The sequence below is a fragment of the Eumetopias jubatus genome, unplaced genomic scaffold (assembly GCF_037043125.1).
Source record: "Eumetopias jubatus isolate StellerSeaLion01/CBP00866 unplaced genomic scaffold, mEumJub1_p1.0 scaffold_7, whole genome shotgun sequence".
Classification (NCBI taxonomy): domain Eukaryota; kingdom Metazoa; phylum Chordata; class Mammalia; order Carnivora; family Otariidae; genus Eumetopias; species Eumetopias jubatus.
In genome coordinates, this window is record NW_028274813.1 from 71,912,918 (window position 1) to 71,935,725 (window position 22,808).

The window sequence follows — 22,808 nt, forward strand, 5'->3', positions numbered from 1 at the left end:
CTGGGGCTCTGCTGAGGTAACACATGGGGCAGGGGAGCGGAGCAGGGTCACAGCTGGTTTGGCCTTGGTGGGACGCTCATCACTGACCTGTTCTGTGTGACCTCCCATAGAGTCGCTAACCCTGGTGAGCCAGAAGATGTGTGTGGTTGTGTACCCCAAGATGGAAGCAGGCTTGGGGAAAGAGGAGATAAATGGGGACACAGAGGAGCAGCGGCGGCCCATCTACCAACCCACTGCCTCCAAGGACAAGGACTCGGAACAGCCCCAGCCCTGAGGACCACCATCCCCTCTCAGCTGGCTCCTTCTTCCTACACCCTCTTTTTGCCCTCCTTCCCTGCCTGGGTCCCCCCAACACACACACACACACGTACATGCACACGCACACGCACACACACACACACCTCTGCTTCTGTCAAGCAGGGGCAGGACCTGGGTGTGGGTGGTAAGAAACTATAAACAAAGACACTGACATTTGTACCCAAAGAACCAGCCTTTCACCACCAGGGCCGGTGTTCTCACCAGGGCTGCTCCAAGCAGTGGGAGGAGAGTGGAGCTGCCGGGGGTACTCTACAGGGCCCTCCCCCCTCACTTGCCTCCTCAGGAGCCCAGTTCAGTACTGCCTTCCCTCCCCATTCCTGAGCCCAAGGGAGGCCTCTGCTCAGAGAAGCGGAAGCAACAGTAAGTCAGTTGGGGAGAGACAGACTCAAGCAAATCTGTCATCTTTAAAGTCAGCTGGAGAGACCCGTATCACCCTCCCTTCACTAGGGACCCAAGAAATCAGAGAGATGCTTCCCTCTGCCCTCTCCTCTCCCCCCTCCCCATGGTACCTCCCCCTACCTCAGCTTGGGCTCCCTGTCCAGAGCAAGGTTCCTGGCAGAACACCATCTCCCTACTGAGCTAAGGACCAATGAGAAGGAGAACTGCCCCCTCCCCCTAACCCAAGCCAGGCCTGTGGAACAGATTGGGAAAGGCTCAAATTGCAGAAATCCAGCCCTGCCCCGGTATCCTGCATCCTGACCCCCACTCAGTGCCAAAGCTTTCCTGAAGCCAGAAGGTCGTCTTATTTTCAATGTAGTGGACATTTCTCTCCTTGTGGCAAAGCTGCTTAGCTCCTCCTCCTTCCCCACTCGAACAAGAAGGAGCAGTCACTCCATGATCCCTGCAGCTATGCCCCTAATGTACCCCCATGGAGCCAGCACGGCTGGCACCTCCATCATGCCCTTTTCCTCTTCTCTGGCTTGGCTCTGGGACCAACCGGTGTGAAGGCTCCCCAAGCCCTTCAGGCCCGAAACCCAAGCCAAATCAGCCTTAAGTCACCTCCCATCCAAGAACTGGACCTAAAAATACTCCCTGATTTCTAACCCTCAGGACAGACCTGGTATGAAAAGCCTTCCTGGAATGGAGGGTGCTTTCCCACCCACCCCCCAGAAGTGTCCATCCCGTAACCTCGGAGACTGTTTGGGGCAAGACTGTTTTCTGAAGGCCAGTTCCTTCCTCCTCCCCCAACTCAGACACCCCCCTTTCTGGTCCCACCGTCCCACCACCACCCTGTCTTTGGACAGCCTCCAGGACAGGATGAAAAAGCAGTGGCAGAAGGTACCCATTTTGGGGAGCCATTCTCTGTGGCATGTGGACTTCTGGCCATCCTGTGGGCAGAGGCTTCCTTTCCCTTCGCTCCAAGGGAAGGCCACCGTGTTTACGCTGGGCCTTGTAGCCTCCCTGCCACACTTTCTGTGCTAAAGACTAGGATCCTTTCATCCCAAAGCACGAGTGCCCCCTTTCCTACCTCCCTCTACCATCTGTTTAGACTAGAACCTGTTGGGTGTCCTCCTGGCTTGCTTGGCTCTCCCAGCTTCCCAGCTGGCCTGCCTGACCCCAACCCCACCCCTCACCCCTATTGGTGAGTTGTCAGGTTTGGTTTGAGTTCCGGTCCCTTCAGAGTAGACCCCAGGTGGGCTGGGGCTGGCCCCTGGAGGGTCAGGGGACCCTCCTCCTCTTCCCTCTTCTCATGCCTCCAACCTCCATCCCTCCTTCAATTGTTGGGGTTTATTTGTTTGTTCATTTGTTTCGTAAAGTGAATGCCTTACTTATTGGATAAATATTTTTGAAGCTGGCATTTCTATTTCTTTTGGATTTTTTAATGTAAGGCTGTTTGGGGTGGGGAGGGCATTAGTTATACCTGGATAATAATCTTCTGTCTTTGAGTTGGTTTAGGGTTAGAGTTTATTTTGTGGAGGGTTTTTTTTTCTTTTGATGTAATAAAATTTTAAATGGAAATGAAGGTGGTGGTGGTAATAACTCAATGATCTTCTGAGACAGAGTCCCCAGGCATTTCCTGTCTTCTTCAGGAGGTCTTCGGTTGCCAGGTTCCTTCCAGGATGGCATTCCCAAAGGCCCGTGCTCTGTCCCAGGGACCCAGTGCCAGCACACTCAAACAACTATCTCGCGTTGTCGGTGGGTGGGGGAGGGGAAGGGTTGGTTTTTAACTACCTCTCATTTTGAACCAAAAACTTTCTCATTTCTTTAGTGAAGTCGCCAAGTGTTCACTGAGTTCCTGCTCTGTGCCCTGCACTGAGAGCCTGCAGACTAGCTAGGAAGAACTTCATCACTGCCCAGGTGGGAAGGCAGATGACAGACAGGACTTAGCTGAGAGGAGGGAGGCAAAGGCAGAGTGGTTCTCCAAGGTCTGATCAGCCAAGGCTTCTGGCGCTGGGACAGCTGGTACCGAATGGGAAAGGAAACGATGGGCTGAGCCTGTGGAGAGATGCCAGGGGGACTTAGGAAAGCAGCCAGCCAGATCCAAGGGGTTTGACAGGAGGAACTCGGACGTGAGGCAGGGTCCCCTCAGCTGCATGGAGCTGAATGAGAAGAGGACCTTGTCTAGTCGGAGGACTAGGAAGGCCGTGGAGTGAGGACAAAGGAGGAAGCAGGTACTGTAGGGACATGTTCGCTGGTGATTTGGGTTAATTGCTGGAGGAAGTTGACGGGATTAGACCCAGTCCTTGCTTGGAGTGCCTCCTCTGTGGGCAGCCCTCCCAGCTGCCTGTCCTGGGGCGGCATTACTCCAGAGCCAGCACGGGATTACTCCAGAGCCAGCACGTCTGACAGACATGGGCGGGAGCGGGGGGGAGGGGGGTATTAAGACATCATCCCCCACCATCTGGGACACGTGAGGACACAGGCAGGCAAGATGCCTCCACTCCCGGTCCCGGCCTGGCCCCAACACCCCTCATCTGTTGCTGGCATTTTTCTTGACTGAGGCTGGAGGCGCGCCAGTCATGGGGGCACAGATACTTGGCTCTAAGTTCTAGGTCAGCAGCCACTAAAGAGCTGTGTGTCCTTGGGCAACTCACTTAACCTATTTAGCACTTTTTGAGAAATGAAAAAAAAGAGAGAGGGTTGCACCTAATCTCAAAGGATTCCTCAATCTCTCAGCCCAAGGTTGTCCCCAGAGAGTGAGGGCAAAACCGGGCAGAGGCCAGTTTTATGCAAGAGGCTGCTCTCCAGGTCTCAAATCTACCCTTCTGAACCCCTTCTTCCCCAACATACACACTTTTCCTTTCCATGGGCTACCAGCGTATTCTCCATGTTGCCCCATTCCAGCAAGTCCAGCCCTCCCCAAACCCCCTCGCTCTGTGGAGACACTTGTTCCTATCCATCACCAGCAGTCCCCCTCCACCCGTAAGTGACACGTGCGGATCTCTTTAACCTGGGCAATGGGCAAATGTGGGTCTCCTCCAGAACAACAAGCATTTATGTTTAACCCGGGCCTTTACCCTGTCTTAACCCTGTCAGTCACTTTAATGGTAGGAATTCAGATGCTCTGACCTTAGGGAATTTGGGGGGGTCACCGAAATCATAGCTGCATAAGCATTCATTTGTTAGTCACACAACACACCTTATAACCATTGTGTCCAAGGAGTTTGCTATGTGTTGTAAGAATAGCAAACTTATTCCTGAATTTGCCGAGTCAGCACAGATTTCAAATACTTTGTTCCATTGTTTCCATAAAAATACTCTCGTACTCAACAATCCACTTTTCCTTAATTTTAATTCAGGCAATAATATGGTCACCACAGCTGAAGAGGTCCAAAAAATGGATCTGACCCTACCCTCAAGAAGGAAATAGTCTCAGGGAAAGAAGGCAAGAATGCTCCTGGCACCTTCGCGCTGCTGACTGCCCACAGCCTGGAGCCGTGGCAGGCCGGAGCTGAATGTGCCAGAACCCCAGAGCCTGAGCAGTGCCTGCTACTTCTGTGCCCAAAAATGCCTGTCAAACAGGTATCAGAGGAGGCTGCAGAGAGCGTGTTTGCTTAGGACACCCAGATAAACCTCGGGAGGTGGTCGGAGGAAGGGCAGAAGACTGAACATTGACTGAGACCAGTTGCTCTCTATACATTCTCTTATTCAAAGTTTCATTAAACAATCTGACAAAGTAGACGTTACTACTGCCACTTTACAAGTAAGGTTAAATAACTTGCCCGAGGGCACCAAACTGGGACGTGACAGGGGCAGGCTTTAAGCCCAGGTCTCTCTGACACTTCACCGCTGCCATGCTTGGCTGACTCCCTGTTGGAAGGACTTGGTGAAGGAGGTGACCTTTGAACTGAGGCCTGTTACAAAGTCTCTAAGATAATAATATACCAGCATTGCATTGTTTCAGTTAATGCAAACAGGTAGCAGCTGAAGCAGCAAGGAGGAAAAAAGAGCCTGCTGATGGGGGCGGGGAGGGCTTCTTTCCACTCCTGAGCAACTCCACAGAACCCAAGAATTTCCCCAGCTCTTGTCTGGCACTGCCCTCCCCACTCCTGCTCCTGTCCAGTCCCCACCCCTCCCCTGCCCAGACATCCAGAATGCCGCCTGCCCCCTCCAAACCCCTTGGTTACTGGGAAACGTGATGTCAGTACTCCAGCAACGTCAGCCACCAGCTTGGGAGGTGAGGGATCCGACCGAGATTACTTATCTCCCCGTGGCCCCAGCCTTTCTCATTTCCTGCCGGCTCTATTTGCACACTTACCTGCTTCCTCCAGCGCCCCGTTCACTCGCTACTGACGCAGTCTCCCCGCCCCCCCCCCCCCCCCCCCCCGGCTGACTGAGGGCAAACAGGGCTCTCTGAGTCACACAGCTCCCCCTTTCTCTATCCCTTCTTGCCTGGGGGTTTCAAGAACTAACCCACTGCCCTTTCCCTCGAGATCACTGCTGCATCCTTGTCTGACCTTGGGCGGTTCGGCCTTTCAGCCTTGTTTCCCTCCTTTATAAGGCGGAGATCAAATGCCCTCGGTCTTGCTTCCCTTCCTACTTAACGCGCAGGGAAATGGTCAGCATGGCAATGTGAATGTTTCAATGACCAAAAAGAGCATAACCCCAGAAAATGCCAGGCCTTAACCATCATCACTACTTCAAAGTCGGAGAGGGACAGAATTTCTCCTCATTGAGACAGGGCCCTGGCCCCAGTCCTCTCGGCCTGCCCACTCTCCCAGTAACCCGCACTACAAGCCCCCACCCCGCCATGATTCTCCTTCCTCCTTCGGGAGGCCCAGCAGGGTCCTGCCCTTGCCAGGGTTGTGGAAGGCTGCCCCCTGCCGACCACCGGATGCCTGACCACGGCTGTCCCTCTTGTCCCGAATTCTGGACCAATACTGCCGCCTGGTGGTCAACAGAGGCCTACCAAACTGAAGTAATTCAGCTCTCCTACCTGTTCAACACAAGGTCTTTTGAAAGGGAGAGGAGATGGAAACCTCCCCGTCTGGTCCCTGAGATCTGTCTCCAGGATGCACACAGATCTCCCCATGCCAGGGCAGGGCTCTCAGAGAAAGTACCTCAAACTGTGCCCAGAAAGCTCCTGGGGTTGTTGGGGTGGTGGGAAGCGAGGGAGGAAGGAAGATGCTAACTGGACGGGTAACTAGCCTGACGTGGAGGCAGCCCTGTCTGCACCTGCATGCTTTATTTTAGCGTTCAATGCCACCCATAACCCCTCTGCATCTGTCCCCACTATGGCCCGGTCCTTGGTGTACCCTACTTATTAAACCTTCCAGCCCCCATGGGGTGTTCACAGCATCTACCAGTGATCAAAGAGCCAGTGACACATTTCTGTGTCCTCTCCTTTTCCGGACCTATAGTCCCTTTTATGGGTGAAATTCGAGGTAAAAACAGAGCCACAGCCCCGCCTCTAACAGGAGAGAGTGGGGAGTTCCCAGAGGAAAAAGAAAAGGGAAGGGAGAGGGGACCCAGCATGAGACCCGAAGGGAGAGGGGACCCAGCATGAGACACGGGCTTCTCCTGGAGACCCTGAAACAGTCCCAGGAAGAGGTGATGACAAAAGAGAAGGCTTCTCAAGCCTCACAAGAGGAAGTGGACCCGAGAGACACGCATCGAGGTCAGAAAACGGCCATGCAGAAGGAAAGACAGCAAACCGAGCTGCAGGGAGTGCCTGAGCCCTGCGGCCCTGAGGCACAGGAAACAGAGCAGAGCCCCAGGACCAGAGCAGGGGGCAGAGTGCCAACCTAAGGCTCTGGCAGTGCAGGGCAGCTGGAAGAGAGAGCCCTGGGGCCACCAGGGGAGTGCGGCTGTCGGCCCGGGGGCAGCGGCCTGCCTGGGCCTGGGGCACAGGGGCCCAAGTCCTGAGCAGGTGCCTCAGCCGAGCCTTGGCAGTTAGCGACAGTGCCAGGCTGCTAGGGCCACCCCGAGCTAGAAGCCCCCACAAGAATATTCGGGCTATTGCACAAAAACCTAGCAAATGAGCGTGCTCTGCACCACAGGACCCTGTGTAGGGCTTGGTCCCAGAACCTATCACTATAACCCCCTCAAACAACGCCCCCTGGCCCGCACCCAGAAGAATGCCCTGGGGGTGGGGCTACAGAAGGCACCGACTGCCCCTGGGGGTAGGTGGAGCCCAGCCTTGCGGGGGACAGAGAGGGAGGCGTGTCAAGGGAGGAGCTCAGATCAGGCTGGGGGTCAGCACTGGAAGAGGGTTTTCTCTGTTCATTCCGACTTGGCACCTCATTCTGCACAGAACTTTTTGGAAGTCGGAGGGAGGAGGACACTCAGAGTGAGGTGTTGCCCTCAGCGAGGACTCTGGAATCCCCTGGACTCAAGAGGGAGGGGGGCATTCCCAGAAGCATCAGCTCCCAGGCACCTCAGAACCCTGCCTTGGACCCTGACCAAAGAGTGCTCCCAACTGCTAAATAGGCCAGGGGCCCCGTTTCTCTAAGCCCTGCATCCCTCCCTCCGGGGTGAGCCCTGCCCCTCCCTGAGTCACCCCAGGGAGAGAGGGGGGAAAAAAGGGAAGAGAAAAGAGGCATTGACTACAGAGGAAGGAAAAGGAAACAGCAGAGGAGGGAGGAGAGAGGCCACGCAGGAGTGGGTGACAGAGGAGAGCAGAGAGGGCAGATCTAGGGCAGATCTAGGGCAGGGGGAGATAGGGAGAGGGCAGGCAGAGCATCCCAGAGGGTGCCCCAAGAGCAGGGCGGCAGGGGCGGGGAGCCGAGGGGGCGGGCCGGCCATGTCCCACGGGACCTACTACGAGTGTGAGCCCCGGGCTGGCCAGCAGCCACTCGAGTTCTCAGGGGGCCGAGCGGGGCCCGGGGAGCTGGGGGACATGTGTGAGCATGAGGCCTCCATCGACCTCTCCGCCTACATCGAGTCTGGGGAGGAGCAGCTCCTCTCCGACCTCTTCGCTGTGAAGCCAGCTCCTGAGGCCCGAGGCCTTAAGGGACCCGGGACCCCCGCCTTCCCCCACTACCTGCCGCCTGACCCTCGGCCCTTCGCCTACCCCCCACACACCTTCGGCCCTGACAGGAAGGCCTTGGGGCCTGGCATCTACAGCAGCCCAGGGAGCTACGACCCCAGGGCTGTGGCCGTGAAGGAGGAGCCCCGGGGGCCAGAGGGCGGCCGAGGGGCCAGCCGCGGCGGCTATAATCCTCTGCAGTATCAAGTAGCACACTGCGGGCAGACGGCCATGCACCTGCCCCCGGCCCTGGCGGCACCCAGCCAGCCCCTGCGCGTCCTCAAGGTAAGAGCAGGTCAAATCTCGTCCCTGCAGCCCAGGGGCTGGAGGGGGGCCCCGCGCCGGTGGGGGGCTCCGCGCTCCCGCTCACGCTAACGAGTCCGTGTTTGGTGTTGCTCTGGGAGACCGACCCACCCCCAAACCCTCTGTGCTCACCACCCCCCACGACCCCTCCTTGCTTCTCTGTCAATTCCCTCTCATCCTGAACCCCACTATGGGGCTGGGATCCACGGTGTCCCACAGCCCGTGTGGCCAGCTGACCGGCCCAGACCTCAGGTCCCAGCAGCTTCTCTGCGGCCCATCGGCCCCTTCCTCTTGTTTCTCTGCCGCCCGCTTCTAGAAGAGGAAACGCCCGCAGGTCGTAGGACTAGAGACTCGAGGGAGATTGAGGGCAAGTGTCCTCAGACGGGTGTGGGAACGTGCAAGGGACTTTGGGTCAGAGCAGGGCACCCTCTGCACGCGGCAGGGCAATGGCCGGCTCTGGATCCCGGATCTCTTTGATGCCCGAGCGTGCTTCGGCCGGGCCTCCACCCCGCTTCCTGGCCAGCCTTCACCTCTCGTCCCTCTGTGCCTCCCCCTCCAGGCCCCTGTGGCCGCCGCCGCACCCCCCTGCAGCCCCCTCCTCAAGGCGCCATCCCCAGCTGGCCCCTCACACAAAGGCAAGAAGGCGGTGAACAAGGACAGCCTGGAGTACCGGCTGCGGCGGGAGCGGAACAACATCGCCGTGCGCAAGAGCCGGGACAAGGCCAAGAGGCGCATCCTGGAGACGCAGCAGAAGGTGCTCGAGTACATGGCAGAGAACGAGCGCCTCCGCAGTCGTGTGGAGCAGCTGACCCAGGAGCTGGACACCCTTCGAAACCTCTTCCGCCAGATCCCCGAAGCCGCCAACCTCATCAAGGGCGTGGGGGCCTGCAGCTGAGCCCTGCTGGCAGACTGTGGCACCAGCCCCCCACCCCACCCCGGCCCAGCCTGACCCTGGGGATCCCTACCCTGCTGGGGCCCTAGAGCCGCTCACAGGCCAAGCCTGAGACAGAGACCACGGACAAATGGCAGCGGGCGGCGAGGGAGGAGGGCGGACCCCAGCATAATGAATCTGTGGCTGAATAAAATTGCACTATGACGCGGTAATGGGCCTGCACCCTGGGCCTGGGCGTGGGGGGGGGGGGAGGGCGCGGTGCATGTGTGACACGGGGGCTTCATGGGCTGGGAATGCACGTTGCTGGCTCTTGGTTCCATGCCCAGATGGATATCCAAGAATATAGATACACTGCCCACAGCTCTCCCCCAACACACCACACGGCCAGGCTGGGTGTCTGTCTGTCACTCTACTCCTCTCTCCCCCTGCCCCCACCCCAGCCCGTTCTATTCTTCTGGATGATGAAGGCACCCCACCCCCGCAGCCCCACTGGACCTGGAGCAGCCTCTGGATACTTCCCTAACAGAGTTCTGTGGCTTGTGGGGAGATCCCAGTGCCACCCAGTCCCTTATGCCCAGGCCTGCTGACCCCAGCACCTTGAAATATACGTCTGGGAGCTCCTGGCAGCTTCCAGATGGCTCTGCCATATTTAGGGTCCCCTAGCTCTGAATCCGGGACTCAACCCCTTCTCTCCAGTTCCACAACTTGAGCCCACCAGGCTGACATCCCCCCGTGGCTCCCACCCACTCCCTCATTGTCCCTCACTCCCTGGGACTCAGGTTCCCCATAGCACTAGAATCTGAGTGCTTGGAGGAGGACTCCGGTGGGAAAGGTCTCAAGACCTGTGTGAACAGGAGAAAGTTGATAATGAGGAAAACAACCCACCAATGCCAGGGAAACCCCTCGTGTGAAGCATTTTCCCTTTCATAGAACTCTAGCCCAAGAGCCTCCAGCTGAATTTCCCTCCAGTTTTTTTTTACTAGCTGTGTGACCCAAACCAGTTACCTCTCTGTGTGCCTCAGTTTCCCCATCTGCACCATGGGGGTAGCATTAGGGACAACACCTCATGGTGTTGTTCTGTTCATAGACAAACATGGCCTGGCACATGGTAAGATGAATAGTCATTATTATTCCATTTTGCTAGAACTGAAAGGACCTTAGGATCTCATCTAAACTTCTCACTTTGCAGGTGAGGAAACTGAGGCCTCGGGGGTGGGGAGGGAGTGCTTAGCCAGAGTCACACAATTGCTTAGAGGCAGAACCAAAAATAGCTCCAAAAAAATCACGGATCTCAAGAGGTGCTGGAGGAGACCTCAAGAGATCGTCTGGTGGGCTTTGGCCTCAGAAGAGCAAGATAGTGTGAGCCACATCTTACAGATAAAGCGGCTGAGGGCCAGAGGGGATAAGAGACATTCTCCTGAAGCTCTCTCCGTCCCTTTGCTGTGTCAGCACATGGCACCTGTCTCTAGGCCATGCTCACACCCTCCCCACAAAGGCACACAGCGTAGGGCGGGCCTGCCGGTCCCATTCGGTAAGGAACCAGAGACATGAGACGCAGTGGGGGCCAGAGTCTCTCCTAAACCGCCAGTGGTTTGTAGGCCCCTGCTGAGAAAGCCCGAGTTAGATATCAAGGAATAACTTTCTGAGAGGGGGAAGACAGGATCCTCCCAGTCTCCTCTCTCTCTCTCCCACCCTTCCCCCCATTTCCACATCCCCAGCAGCAGAGACTTCCTACATCTTGGGCATCCGTGTGCACCATGCCTGCCTCACCCAGAACTCGGTCCCTCTCCTGCCTTTGCCTCTGTGTCCCTCAGGCACCCTCTCTGACCTCTGTCCCTGGATCCTCCTGCCCCAGATCCGGTCCGGGCAGATAGATTTGAACATCACTAGATGGTTTATTCCCACCCGAGTTCGTAAGGGGGAGGCGCCAATATCCATGGATGCCCGGGAGAATCCCACACCTCCCTCCTAGCCCAGGGGGATGGGGTTGCATAAGGGGGGGTTTGTACAGAACAGGGTAAGTGACTCAACCTCCGGATTTCCTCCTCTCAGCTCAAGACCACTGCCCCTTGACTTATTTTCAAGTTTCTGGGTGATGTGACCTTTGGTTGCTTCAGCATCAACCCCGAGTTGCTTTCCCACCGCTCAGAACTAGGTCTCCTCCCAGCCCCCCATTACCCTGCGGCTCCTCGGGGCAGAGGCCTGGCACCACGGCTGGAAAAGAGTCAAAGCCCCACTGTGAGAAAAGAGCACACCTGATCCCTGCATGAGCACAAGTGGCGAGCATGCCCCCAAATCTCTGGCAGATCACATCCCAGGGAGGAGACAGGTAGCCAGAGGTGGCACTTTCTGAATGAGGCTTTTAACCTGACCTCAGCTGGCATGGGCCAAAGTAACTTATTCAATAAGTATTTGTTGAGCATCTTTCCCGTGCCGGGCCCTTGCCAGGTGTTGAGAACACCGTGGTGACCAAGACAGGCCCAGCTCTTAGCTGAATGGGTGGGAAGAAAAAGGCAACAAACAGGTGCACTGGGTGTCTCCCTTTGCCGTTCTAGATCCCCTCGACCCCCGGTCATCCGATTGTGCTCCAGGCACAGGGTAAAGTCGAGTGCTTATCCCCCAGCTCTCTCCCGTCCGGGACGGGCACCTTCCACTGCCCCCTCCCGCACGATGCCGCCCTTATGGTCTTGGGAGCAGTAATGGAGCCTGCTAGCTAGCCAGTTCCTGCATCATTCCTTGCAGCTTTCCCACAATCCTGTTCCTTCACGCCTCTGCAAAGCACCTACAGTAAATTCATTAATTACTCCATTCAGGGAAACCAAATAAACAAGCAGGAAGGGAGGTTATTTTAGCTAGGGTGGTCAAGGAAGTCTTCTCTGAGGAGGTGACATTGAAGTTAAAACCTAAAAAATTTCAAGGAGGAGACAGATGTGCCAAATTGGGGGGAAGGCCTAAGACGTCCAATGATCAAGAAAAAGAAAGGAAGCCAAGTGAGGCTGGCTGAATGGAAAGGAAGAAGAAAGGGATAAGCAAGAAAACACCTTCCTCCATCTAGAATGGAATTGCCAAGAACTTTCCATTCCCTCTGCGGGAGAGCTCAGTCCCTAAGAAACTGATATGGGAAAGAGAGCAAGCTTCCAGCACCCAAGCCCCTTCTCCTGCTCACCCCCACCCCCACAGCAGAGTTGCTGCAGGGAAAGAAGAGGCAGAAAGAAGGAGCCCCAAGGCTCTAGTCCTCAGGACACAGTGACTTTAAGAAACAAGCAAATCAAGGTCCAAACAGCACATACATGCATTTCCATTGCTTTAGACTCCACAGTGGGCTCAGGCCCACTTTTCCTTCAGGAACTGAGCGGGGGACAGGGATAGGAGTGCTGAGCTGAAAGTCAGGATCTCAGGCCTGGGGGAAGCGGCCAAGGAGAAGGAAGGCTGTTTGGTGATACCGGGAACAGAGAGGAAACTGCCCAAGGTGAGCCTGCCAAGGTCAGTCCTGCAGTGGCTGCTTGTGAAAGCCGCTCCCCTGCTCAGTGCACACCTCCCCACCCCACCCCCCTCGGATTGCCACATGCCTGGGCCCCCAGGGCCCCCATCCCAGTGTTGCAAGATCCCGGTTGGGGTTGTGGGGGTGGAAAGGGGCCTCTTCACCTCCACCCCTACCCTGCGCCAGCCAGGGAGGGGGCTATGGGATGCAGTATGGGAGATGCTGAAGCAGTGATAGCCAGGGCTGGCTGAGGGCCTGGGTGCCTCCTCTCCAACAGGCCAGTCACTTCCTGTCACCCTCGCTGGCCCCCAGCAAGCACACCTCTCCTTTCAGCCTGTGCTGCTCCCAAGTGGGAATGCTCCAGCTTGGACAGGACTCCTGGCTGGCCTCTGTCAGTGCAACTATAAGCAGGCCTGGCCCCAGAAAATCTTCATTGGAACAGGAGAAATTCCCTGAGGCTACCCCGCTAGAGACTGTCGTGGGTATTCTCGGCGGAAAATGGTTGCCACTGGCCGTCAGTTCTGACTTCCGGGATAGCGGAAGGGTCCTAGGACTTGGGAAAAGGCAGGCTTCCTAACCAGGAGAGCCCCACCTACAGAGCTGTGGCCTCCCCTTTGGTTTTAGAAACAGAGATCTGAGGTAGGTAGAGGCAAGCCACCCACAGACTGGATCCCCCAAGCCCCCCAAGCCAGACTTCGCTGTGAGGCCCCAAAGTGTCCAAACCTCTGTTGCCCCCCACACCTAGCACTGCTGCCCCCCATAGCCAGGCCATCCCACCCTGCTGCAATCGGGACGGTTTGCAAAACGCCTGCTGGCTCCCGCTTTGTCACCATCTGAGGTTAGGGCTGCGCTCAGGAGATAAGCCCAGGCCCCACCCGCCATCCAGAGTGAGCCGGCTGGCCTGCTGCAATCGGGACGGTTTGCAAAACCCCTGCTCACTCCAGCTCTGTCACCATCTGAGGTTAGGGCTGCGCCCCAAGATAAAGTCTAGCCCCGCCCACGGGCTGGGCTTCCAAACCTCTCAAGCAGCATGGCCAAGAGACAGAGCTCCTGGGAAGCCACTCAGGGTCTGGAAGCCTCACTCAGGCCCAGCACAGAGATGCCTCCGCCTGTCGTCCCCTCCCCGCTTTTCCCCTCCCCCCCAACCTCACCTCTGCGCACCCATCCTCATTACCACCCTCTCCCCACACTGGCCATCTGCTCTCCTCACCGTCTACCTTCCATCCCCACCCTCCCTCCCCACTCACATCCCTCCTGTCTCCTCCCCACGCCCATTCATGTATTCATTTGCTCAAAAAATTCTCATAACACCTACTCCAGGCTGGACACTTTGACTGTTATAGAAGCTACAGGATAAACGAGGAGAGCAATCCCTGCCGTCGTGGGGCTCACAGATTTATGAGGGGGAAAAACACACATAATACCACAAATAAATTGATCATTCCAAATGGGCAGTGCTATGTGGCAAAAGTAAAGGGTGACCGGGACGGATGTTAACAAGGGCACCTGACTTAAAGGTGAAGGTCAGGCAAGGCTTCTTTGAGGAAGTAACATTCAGACATCTGAAAGGTGAGGAGTCAGACTGGCAAAGAGCAGAGGTTCCCAGCAGACCGAGAAGTATCTGCTAAGGCCCCAGGCAGGTCCTTCCTGGTCACTGACAGGCTGGGGGAGAGGCCAAGTCCGAGAGGTGCTGACAAGCACAGGGAGGTTGGGGCAGGTCGGTTCTGTCCAATGACTCTGTCTTCACAGGGACCGAGGTACTCAGTGCCAGCGACTGAGCAGGACGCTCTGAGGGGCGGGCGCACAGGTGCAAGACCCCAGGCGCCAAGAGGGAAGAGGACTGAGATTTCGGTCTGGAGAGAGCCCCCGTTGAAGTCAGTGATGACAACGGAGTGACCACAGGCTGTCCTCTGGGGTGACTGCCCTTGGTGGTCCTTAGCTGCTGGGGGCCGGTGTAGAGAAGACCGACGTTGGGAGGCAGGATGCACGGCACAGACAGTGAAGGGGAGAGGGGGGCACTTGCGAAGGAGGGATTTGGTGATGAGCCTGGAACCCCAGGTGGAAGAGGAAAGACAGGAAGGGCCAGCGGTTCTGCCATGAGCCCCTAGAAGAGCTGCAGTGAGCCCACTTGAGCAAACAAACTGTAAGGAAAGGAGATCTTATCAGAGAGTGTGATGTTCGATTCAGTTATTTCATAGGTGCTGCAGTTTCTGGTGATGATAAGGCTCCTGGGAGTGGCTTGCTGAGGTGGAATGGAGAATGTTCGAGATGGGCGAGTGAAGGAACCGAGGGGGTCAGTGTGCTGGATGGAGCATGCGCACGGACGATGACACCACCAAGACATGCCGGCTCATCCCCACCCTCTTCCACACCCCGTCCTTGTCCTAGCTGGGCCCCACTTCCTCCCCTTCCTCCTCAGCCCCCTCCCTCCCAATGCCTCATTTCCTCCCCCTGCACCCTCCTCTCCCCCTCAGCCCCTCCTGTCCTCCTCACCTTCTGCTCGGCGGTCTGCCCCGCCCTCTGCCCCGCCTCATGCTCTCCCTACCCTTCTTCCCTCCTGTCTCCACCTGGTCCCCCCGCCCCCCTCTTTCTCATCCTGCTTCTCTGACCCATCGGTTGTACTTTTACTCGCCACGCTGTGCACTCGAGAACACGAGAGCGTGGTGGCTTAAGCCCCACATTCACCACCGACCCACGCTGCCTAATTTTGCTGTGCCTCGGTTGTAAAATTGGGCTAGTTATAATCTATCCTACCCTGGAAGGTTGCCAAAAAGAATACATGATTCTAAAGCGCTCACAAGACGTCTGGGCACAAAGGGGATGCTCAGATAACTGTTATTCTCACCCTCTCTCCTTACCTACCTCCTCTCTTTTCTCCCAGCCACCTTCCCACCTGCATTATCCCTCTGCGCCTACTTGGCACCTCTTCAAAGAGGCACCGGCGAATCAGACTCAGCCCCTGCCCACAGTCTAGCAGGGCAACAAGCACAAAAATAAATGTCAGGAGACTATAATAAGCGCTACTTGAAAGATGTGAAAGAATGTGCGAGGCAAACCACCTCTGCCCCGGGGGAGTAAAGGAAAAAAAATCTCAGCAGGCGGAGACCCTCTCAGCTGGCTCTGGAAAGACGAGGAAGAATTTGCCAGGCAGAAGCAGGACAGCGGTATTTCAGCAGAAGAAACACGAGGTGTTTCTTGAGCTGTTTCTGCTGGAAGGTACAAAGTTCTGCACGCATGTGTGAAGCTCGGAAGAACCCCTGCCCTGGCAGGGGCGCACCCTCCTAGACGCGGCCACAAGAGGGCAGCAAAGCACTAGGAGTGACTGCTGCGGGGCGGGGAAACCTGAGGAGAGCCACACAGACCTTGACCCCCTTGGGCCAATAGTGACGGAGAGGGTTTTCCGCCCAACCAGGAAAAGGAGGGCGTCTGACACCTGGATAATAAGGTTCGTCTTAGAAAAAGAACAAGAGTCCCCTAAAGATTTGTACACATGTCAAGAACAGAGCAGTTCTCCACTGAGTTGAAAGTGTCTGTAGAGTTATGTACCGCTGATGTGACTTGGTATTGACCATTGCGCCGGACACTGTTCTCAGCACCTTACAAATCTTTTTTTTTTTTTTAAAGATTGTATTTATTTGGGGCACCTGGGTGGCTCAGTCGTTCAGCGTCTGCCTTCGGCTCAGGTCATGATCCCAGGGTGCTGGGATCGAGCCCCACATCGGGTTCCCTGCTCGGCGGGAAGCCTGCTTCTCCCTCTCCCACTCCCCCTGCTTGTGTTCCCTCTCTCGCTGTGTCTCTCTCTGTATTTGACAGAGAGGGAACACAAGCAAGGGGAGTGGAAGAGGGAGAAGCAGGCTCCCCAGGGAGCGGGGAGCCCGATGTGGGGCTCGCGGGGCTCAATCCCAGGACACTGGGACCATGACCAGAGCTAAAGGCAGAGGCTCAACAACTGAGCCACCCAGGCGCCCCATAAATCTTTTTTTTTTTTTAAGTAGACTCCAAGCCCAGCATGGAGCCCCACGTGGGGCTTGAGCTCACGACCCTAACACCTAACCGACTGAACCTCCCAGGTGCCCTTTAAAAAGTCTTTGCTTTCTCCTCAAAGCAACCTTGCCAGGGAAGTACAATCATCCCCCTTTTGCAAATGGGAACCTTGAGGCATTGGGCCAAAGTCACCTGGGTGGAAATCGGCAGAGTTGGTTGGGCTCCAGCGTTTGGCTGCCTCCCTTGTAACTAGTCGTTCCAGCCACAGGTCTGGTATGTCCAAGGATAAAATCCAGCCTCCCCGGGAAGTCAGCAGCCCTTCTGTAAACTCTTGTCCTGTCTCTAACTAATTAGCTGTGTTGCTTTACGTCACTTCACCCCTGACCTCTTTCTTCAAAAGTTAAGCAATGGGGTTAGGTTCCGTTCCTTCATCCACAAACTGATGACTAGGCCCTGGGGACTGTCGCGAGCGCTGTGGCTACCAAGCCAGGCAGGAGGCAGGCTTACCTTGACAGAGTGCAGGACAGCCAGGGAGAGCAGCTAAGCCAGGGATGATTGCTGGAGAGGCCCCTCCTGTGAAGTGGGCTCCCTCCCCTCTGGCAAGTGTGGAATTTGGGCAGAAGGTGTTAAGTAAGAAAGGCTTCCCAGCATAATTAGAGGGCAGGTAGGAATTGGCCAGGCAGGCAGGGAAGGGAGGGGTATCCAGGCAGGGGAAACAGGATGTGAAAGCACAGCGTGAGCAGAGAAAACAGGGAGTTCCGAGAGTTGGGTGAGAACCTCTTTGAACATATTCTATTAATGTCCATTTTAAGAGGTGACTTTCCCTTCCAGCACGCCCATACGTGGCTCCGTGAAGCCTCACAGAACTAACGTGACAGCCTGTCCTAGGAGGTGTCAGTCAGCCAACGTGTATTTGCTGAGCACCTACTAAGTGCCCTACACAGATGGGGGAGGTGCCTGAAAGCCTTGCAATTTCCTTAGAGTCCGCCCAGTTCTGATAGTGGGGCCAGGGACATGCAGAAGCCTCGTTTGCCCATCTCCAGTGAGATAAGTAGGCATCTGTGAAGCACAGAGTGTCCCCACAAACAGCATTATGTTAACACCAATTTTTTAGTTCTGGGAAGGTTCCAAGGTTGTCTGCTCAGAAAGAAAGGAATGGGGATGAAAGATGAAAGAGGGTTAGGAGAGATTCCTGAATGAGGCAGGCTCCTCTCTGGAAAGATCAGTTGAGGCCTTACTAGTAACACCGCCTCCTCTAACCCCCCACCATGACACACACACACACACACACAGCTCCCCCCCTCTGGCACCCCCAGGAAGCAGCAGCTTTGGCCCCTGTGGTTCACATCCAACCTCCTGGTGGGAACTGTAGATTTAGTCAACAACACTCAAATCTTGGAAAAATAAGCAAGAGAGGTGGAGATGGTATGGAGAGAGATAGTAGAAAGAAGGAAGCCAGAAGTGAGTGAGGCAGGGAAGAGGGGAGCCCAAGACAGGACCCAGGGCAGGTTAGGGAGAAACACTTGCAGGATGTTTCTCCTACCGCTGCTCCTGCTAAGGACTGCCACGAGCAGATGCCTTCATGAGGAGACCCAGAAGTCTGTGACCCTTCTCCGGCCCCATCTCTCCCAACTTGCCCCCAACTTCCGCTCTTCCACCCTCACCCTGCCTGGCTCCCGTGACCCTCAACCCCTGAGAATCCGAACCTGCTATATCAGAGACCCTGTATCAGATGGAGCTTGGGATCCTGAGGGAGCCAGGATGAGAGGGGGACCCGGAGCCCTGGCCCTGGCCGCAGCCAGACAGGCTGCTCAGCAACTCCAGGGGATCCTCGCAGGTGAGTAGGGGAACAGAAGGAGGCAGGGAGGGCTGAGGAGCAGAGGGCTAGGGAGGAAGACAACCAGAGAAAAGGAACTCTAACATGTTGGGGTGAAATTGACCGCTCATCTTTTTAAGTCCCTCCAGTGCAAGGCCCCCTGCTTCTGAGTCGAGACCCCGCACAGTACTGCCATGCTGTCTGGGGGGACCCAGACACGCCAAACTACCACAGGTGAGTTCATGTCGTTGAGAATGTATATACTACCTCTTCAGAGGTACCCAGAAATGTTTCCAGCTCACCTACAGATATCCATTCTTGGCAGATGCAGCCTCTTGAACCCAGGGTACAAAGGAGAGAGTTGCCTGGGGGCAAAGGTGAGAACAATCGCTCAGATTTGGGAATCTGAGGATCTCTAGCCTGCCTAGACTTCTCCAAGCCCATTAGCACCAAAATTACTTAATGTGCTTTCTAACAAATGTAGATTCCTGAGACCCTTCTCCCCCTGGCAAGTTATTAAATCAGAGACCTGGGGGGGGGGTGGCAGGAGTCCCTATTCTGATAAAGACTGTCCACTCCTCACTCCCAGTACCCAGTTTCCTACTGTCTTCATCTGCTAAGCTAGATGCTGCATTTCACCCCTGGCCAGATCCCTGATGCCCATCTCCGTGGTTATGCATTGTGGCCAGAGCAGGGTCCCCCACAACTGGTCCAGCCAGATGGGCCCGGGGTCCAAGACACTGATTTTCTCCTATATGTGTGGGTGGCCCACACTTCCAAGTGCCATGGAGAGGTGAGACCCAAATCAAATCCCTTTCCCTGTCTGCCTTTCTTAAATATCATGGGAAGGGGGAGGGAGCACAAAGGCAGTTTTTACTAAATTGTGCTTATTCGAGGTGACTCGGTCATGTTGATGAAGTTTGGGTGCGAGCTAAGCCCTTTCTTTTTTTTTTTTAAGGTTAATTTTGTTTTTTGAGAGATATAGAGGGATAGAGAGGGGGAGCCTGTGCGCACTTGCCCACACAAGAAGGGGGAGGGGCAGAGGGAAAGGGAGAAGCTGACTCCCTGCTGAGCAGGGAGCCTGATGCGGGACTTGATCCCAGGACCCTGGCATCATGACCTGAGCCGAAAGCAGACGCTTAACCAGCTGAGCCACCCAGGTGTCGGGAGCTAAGCCCTTTCAAACCATCCCTTGGTACTGAGTTCCCTGGGTGTCTATTTTCAGGAAGATTTTCTCTGTGTTCCCTTACTTCCCTGCTTCCCTCCTCTACCTTGTCCTGGCCCATCCATAGCCCTCTGTCATGGCCTATGCTGCCTGCTGCCATCTGGACTCGGAAGACAGACCCCTTGCTGGGACCATCGTCTACTGTGCCCAGCATCTCACCAGCCCCAGCCTCAGCCACAGTGACATCGTCACGGTGACTACTACATAATGAGTAGGAAGGCGCAAACAGGTTGGGGAGAGGGGGCAGGTCACTCAGCTTCCCATGAAGTGGAAGAATCTACTAAGGATGGGGGACAAGATGTCTCAACTCTAGGAAGAGCTGATTGGGCAGAGTGGGCTATAGAGTGGCGGGTCAACCTGCTCCGTTCCCCCGTCCCCCTCACCCTGCGGTCATTTGTCCTTAGGTCACACTCCATGAATTGCTCCATGCTCTGGGTTTCTCTGGACAGCTCTTCAAGAAGTGGCGGGATTGCCCCTCAGGACCCAGTGGTAAATGGGAGGAATGAGGGCGAGCTTTCCCACGACGTCAACAAGAGGGGATCACCACCACCCCACCAACTCCTTCCTTCCAGTTCTTCTCCCCCCTTCCTAAGTGTTCCTTTCCTCATATTGCCTTCTTCCCCTTCTGTGCTCAGCTAGAGAGGACTGTTCAACAAGGCAACAAGTGACAAGGCGAGATGAGTGGGGACAGCTGCTTCTCACCACCCCAACTGTTAGCCACAGCCTGGCCAGACACTTGGGAGTGCCAGGGGCTTCACCCGGTGTTCCCTTGGAAGAAGAGGTGGGAACGGGAGCACCTGGCGGAGCTGGAAGGAAGAGGGGGCGGTCGGGTGGCAACCAGCTCCCTCCTCCCTAGGGCCCTTCGTCTTCGCACTGGGAGGCCCGACTGCTCCAGGGTTCTATAATGACTGCTACCTTCGATGGTGCGCGGCGCACTCGACTCGATCCCATCACTCTTGCTGCCTTCAAAGATTCGGGCTGGTACCGAGTCAATCACAGCGCTGCGGAGGGGCTGCTGTGGGGCCGGGGTAAGAACAGGGGAGGATGGCAGAGGGGCCCTCACGACCCGAGTCAGCGTGCGGGCAGTGAGAGGCTGGAAGGGATTTTCTGCTGCTGAGGTGGAACCGAAGCCGTGAGCACAGCAGGCGCTGAGGGATGCTTGGCGTTTTGTTTGTTCGGAGGGCTCTTTCTCTTCCTGTCTCTCCAGCAGGATCTGGCCTGGAATTTGGCCTGGTGACTACGTGTGGGGCTGGCTCCTCAGACTTCTTCTGCACTGGCAGGTATGTGTGCTGCGTGGTTGAGGGGCTGTACAGCCATCGGGGACCCTAGTGGTCAGGTGCCATCCCTTCCACACAGCGGACTGGGCTGCCACTACCTGCATCTAGACAAGGGAAGCTGTTCCTCGGACCCCACGCTGGAAGGCTGCCGCATGTACAAGCCCTTGGCCAATGGGGTGAGACAACTAGAGAGAACAGAATGAAACAGACAGGCCCCGAGCGGAGTCAACGTCTAAGACATCTCGGCAAACACTTTTCTGCCTCCTGCTCTGCCTTTCAGAGCGAATGCTGGAAGAAGGAAAATGGGTTCCCACCTGGGGCAGAGAACCCCTACGGGGAAATTTACCATTCCCAGAGTCGTTGCTTCCTTGCCAACCTCACTTCACAACTGCTCCGTGAGGACAAGACCGGGCATCCCTCTGAGATCCCACACCCGAAGGAAGCAGAGCTCACTGGCCGCTGCTACTTACATCAATGCACAGAGAGAGGAGCATACAAGGTGCAGGCACAGGGGTCACCCTGGGCCCCATGCCTTCCTGGAAAGGCCATTCAGGTGGGTATCATAAGTGAAGAGCCATATAGCGCATTGGCGAAAAGGAAGTTTAAAAGTGCTTGGAATAGTAGTACTATTCAACCTATTTAGATGTTCATTCATTTTTTACTAAGTACCCGTTGAGTCCATGACCCCGATCTAGATTGTACTTTTTCCTTAGAAGGAGGGCTTGAGCAAGCAATTGAGGTCCTAACTACACCCTGCTATGTATTTCCTTGCAGATACCTGGGTACTCGGGTCTTCTCTTCTGTCCCCGGGGTCGGCTGTGTCAAACTAACGAAGTTACCAATGCTGTTACTTCCCCACCTGTGAGTCTTCCACCCCAAGACCTGTCATTCCAGCTGTCTTTACAATTAGCTGGGCCCCCAGGCCACTCGGTGGGGAAGGAAGAGCTGGACGGGCTGACCGAAGCGGTACTCCAGGCTCTGGTGAGCAGAGGCAGCCCCAGCAGGTAAAAGGGCACTTCAGGCTGAGGATTTCTCCAGGGGGCCAGGGGAACAGCTTAAGTGGGTTACTTCACAACTCTCCTCTGAAGACTTTGTCCCACTCCTAAGCCTGTACCTGCTTCAGGAGATAAGACTCTTCCAGGGACTCTACCTCCCTTAAGAGATCCAAATGTCCCTATAGGTGCTATTTCCACAGCCCCTCCACTACCACTAGTCTGGTGTTCACTGTGTACATGGGCAAGTCCCCTGGCTGCCAAGGGCCTTCAGTTGGTATGCTGCACAGGGCCCTGACCCTGACTCTCCAGAAGAAGCCCCTAGAAGTACATTTTGGAGGAGCCAGCTTTACCACAGGACACACCAAGTAAGATAATATTCCAAGTGGTTTTCTTTCAAATTCCTGGAGTCCAGATGTTTGAAATTGCATTAAGTACTCACTCATATGTAGGTCCTAGACAGGGTTATTAATTTCAGAAAACAACTCATGTGATCACATCAGGTCTGTCACTACGGGACACCTTTCCCTCCATAAGGGGGTTCTCCATCTCTAGGACATACGGACCCCAGTCCTCTTCCTCCCTTATGTACCAACGGGGCACCATGTCCAGTTTCCCAAACACCATAGTCTAACTCTTCCCTTAAACCATTTCCTTCACTGCCAAGTTAGGTCTCCTTCCAACAACTTAGGTTGCTGGGAGACTCAGATCTTGGTCTTTTTCCTACTTTCAGGTTCTATATTCCTCTGATTTCCTGTGTAGCTTACTGATTGGATGAGGCAGGGTTTCGTGAGCTCTGTGTATTAGGATAAAGGTGAAGCCCTTCACCTCCTAAGCCTAGGCATTATACCAAGCCAAATGTTACCTCTGTGTTCCTAGGTTGCTGGTTACCTTGGACCGTAATCCCTTTGTGACCCATCTAGCACTGTCCACAGGACTCTGCCTAACACTGCTTATTCTGGTGGGTGTACTGGGAACCGTGGCCTATCAGAAACGAGCTACTCTTCGGGTGGCACCATCTGCCCCTCACCATTCACCAGAGCTCCAAGACACAAGGGGCCCAGCTGGAGGAATAAGGGAGGTGTGATGTTACCCACAGCATGACAGGGTAG

The 22,808-nt window shown here is 55.6% G+C and overlaps 3 protein-coding genes across 5 annotated transcripts in view; all 3 read left to right on the top strand.

Annotated features, from left to right (window-relative positions):
- Positions 1–2,266, top strand: part of SLC7A8 (solute carrier family 7 member 8) — a 49,184-nt gene extending 46,918 nt beyond the window's left edge. For all 3 annotated transcript variants that reach the window (XM_028114799.2, XM_028114798.2, XM_028114797.2), the window contains one exon: positions 111–2,266. In XM_028114799.2, coding sequence (XP_027970600.1) covers positions 111–274 — 164 coding nt within the window. In that variant the 3' untranslated portion in view covers positions 275–2,266. The remainder of the gene's footprint in view (positions 1–110) is intronic.
- Positions 2,267–6,967: 4,701 nt separating this feature from the next.
- Positions 6,968–9,133, top strand: CEBPE (CCAAT enhancer binding protein epsilon). Its single transcript, XM_028114942.2, has 2 exons — positions 6,968–8,011; positions 8,589–9,133. Exons 1-2 carry the CDS (start codon positions 7,502–7,504, stop codon positions 8,922–8,924), a joined length of 846 nt encoding a protein of 281 aa, XP_027970743.1. The 5' UTR covers positions 6,968–7,501; the 3' UTR covers positions 8,925–9,133.
- An 8,680-nt stretch (positions 9,134–17,813) lies between these two features.
- On the top strand, positions 17,814–22,783 carry CIROP (ciliated left-right organizer metallopeptidase). Its single transcript, XM_088025070.1, is given in 15 exon segments — positions 17,814–17,915; positions 17,917–18,223; positions 18,343–18,436; positions 18,528–18,579; positions 18,852–18,995; positions 19,495–19,620; positions 19,832–19,952; positions 20,063–20,208; positions 20,284–20,455; positions 20,638–20,707; positions 20,784–20,880; positions 20,985–21,257; positions 21,479–21,708; positions 21,885–22,064; positions 22,576–22,783. Coding segments are annotated over 15 exon segments (2,322 nt in total).
- The last annotated feature ends 25 nt before the right edge of the window (positions 22,784–22,808 follow it).

What these genes read in the sequence shown, in the direction of transcription:
- CEBPE (XM_028114942.2), top strand. Translation starts at nt 7,502, where the DNA reads ATGTCCCACGGGACCTACTACGAGTGTGAGCCCCGGGCTGGCCAGCAG. An exon ending in AGCCCCTGCGCGTCCTCAAG is followed by an intron (nt 8,012 to 8,588) that starts GTAAGAGCAGGT and finishes CTCCCCCTCCAG; the next exon opens with GCCCCTGTGGCCGCCGCCGC.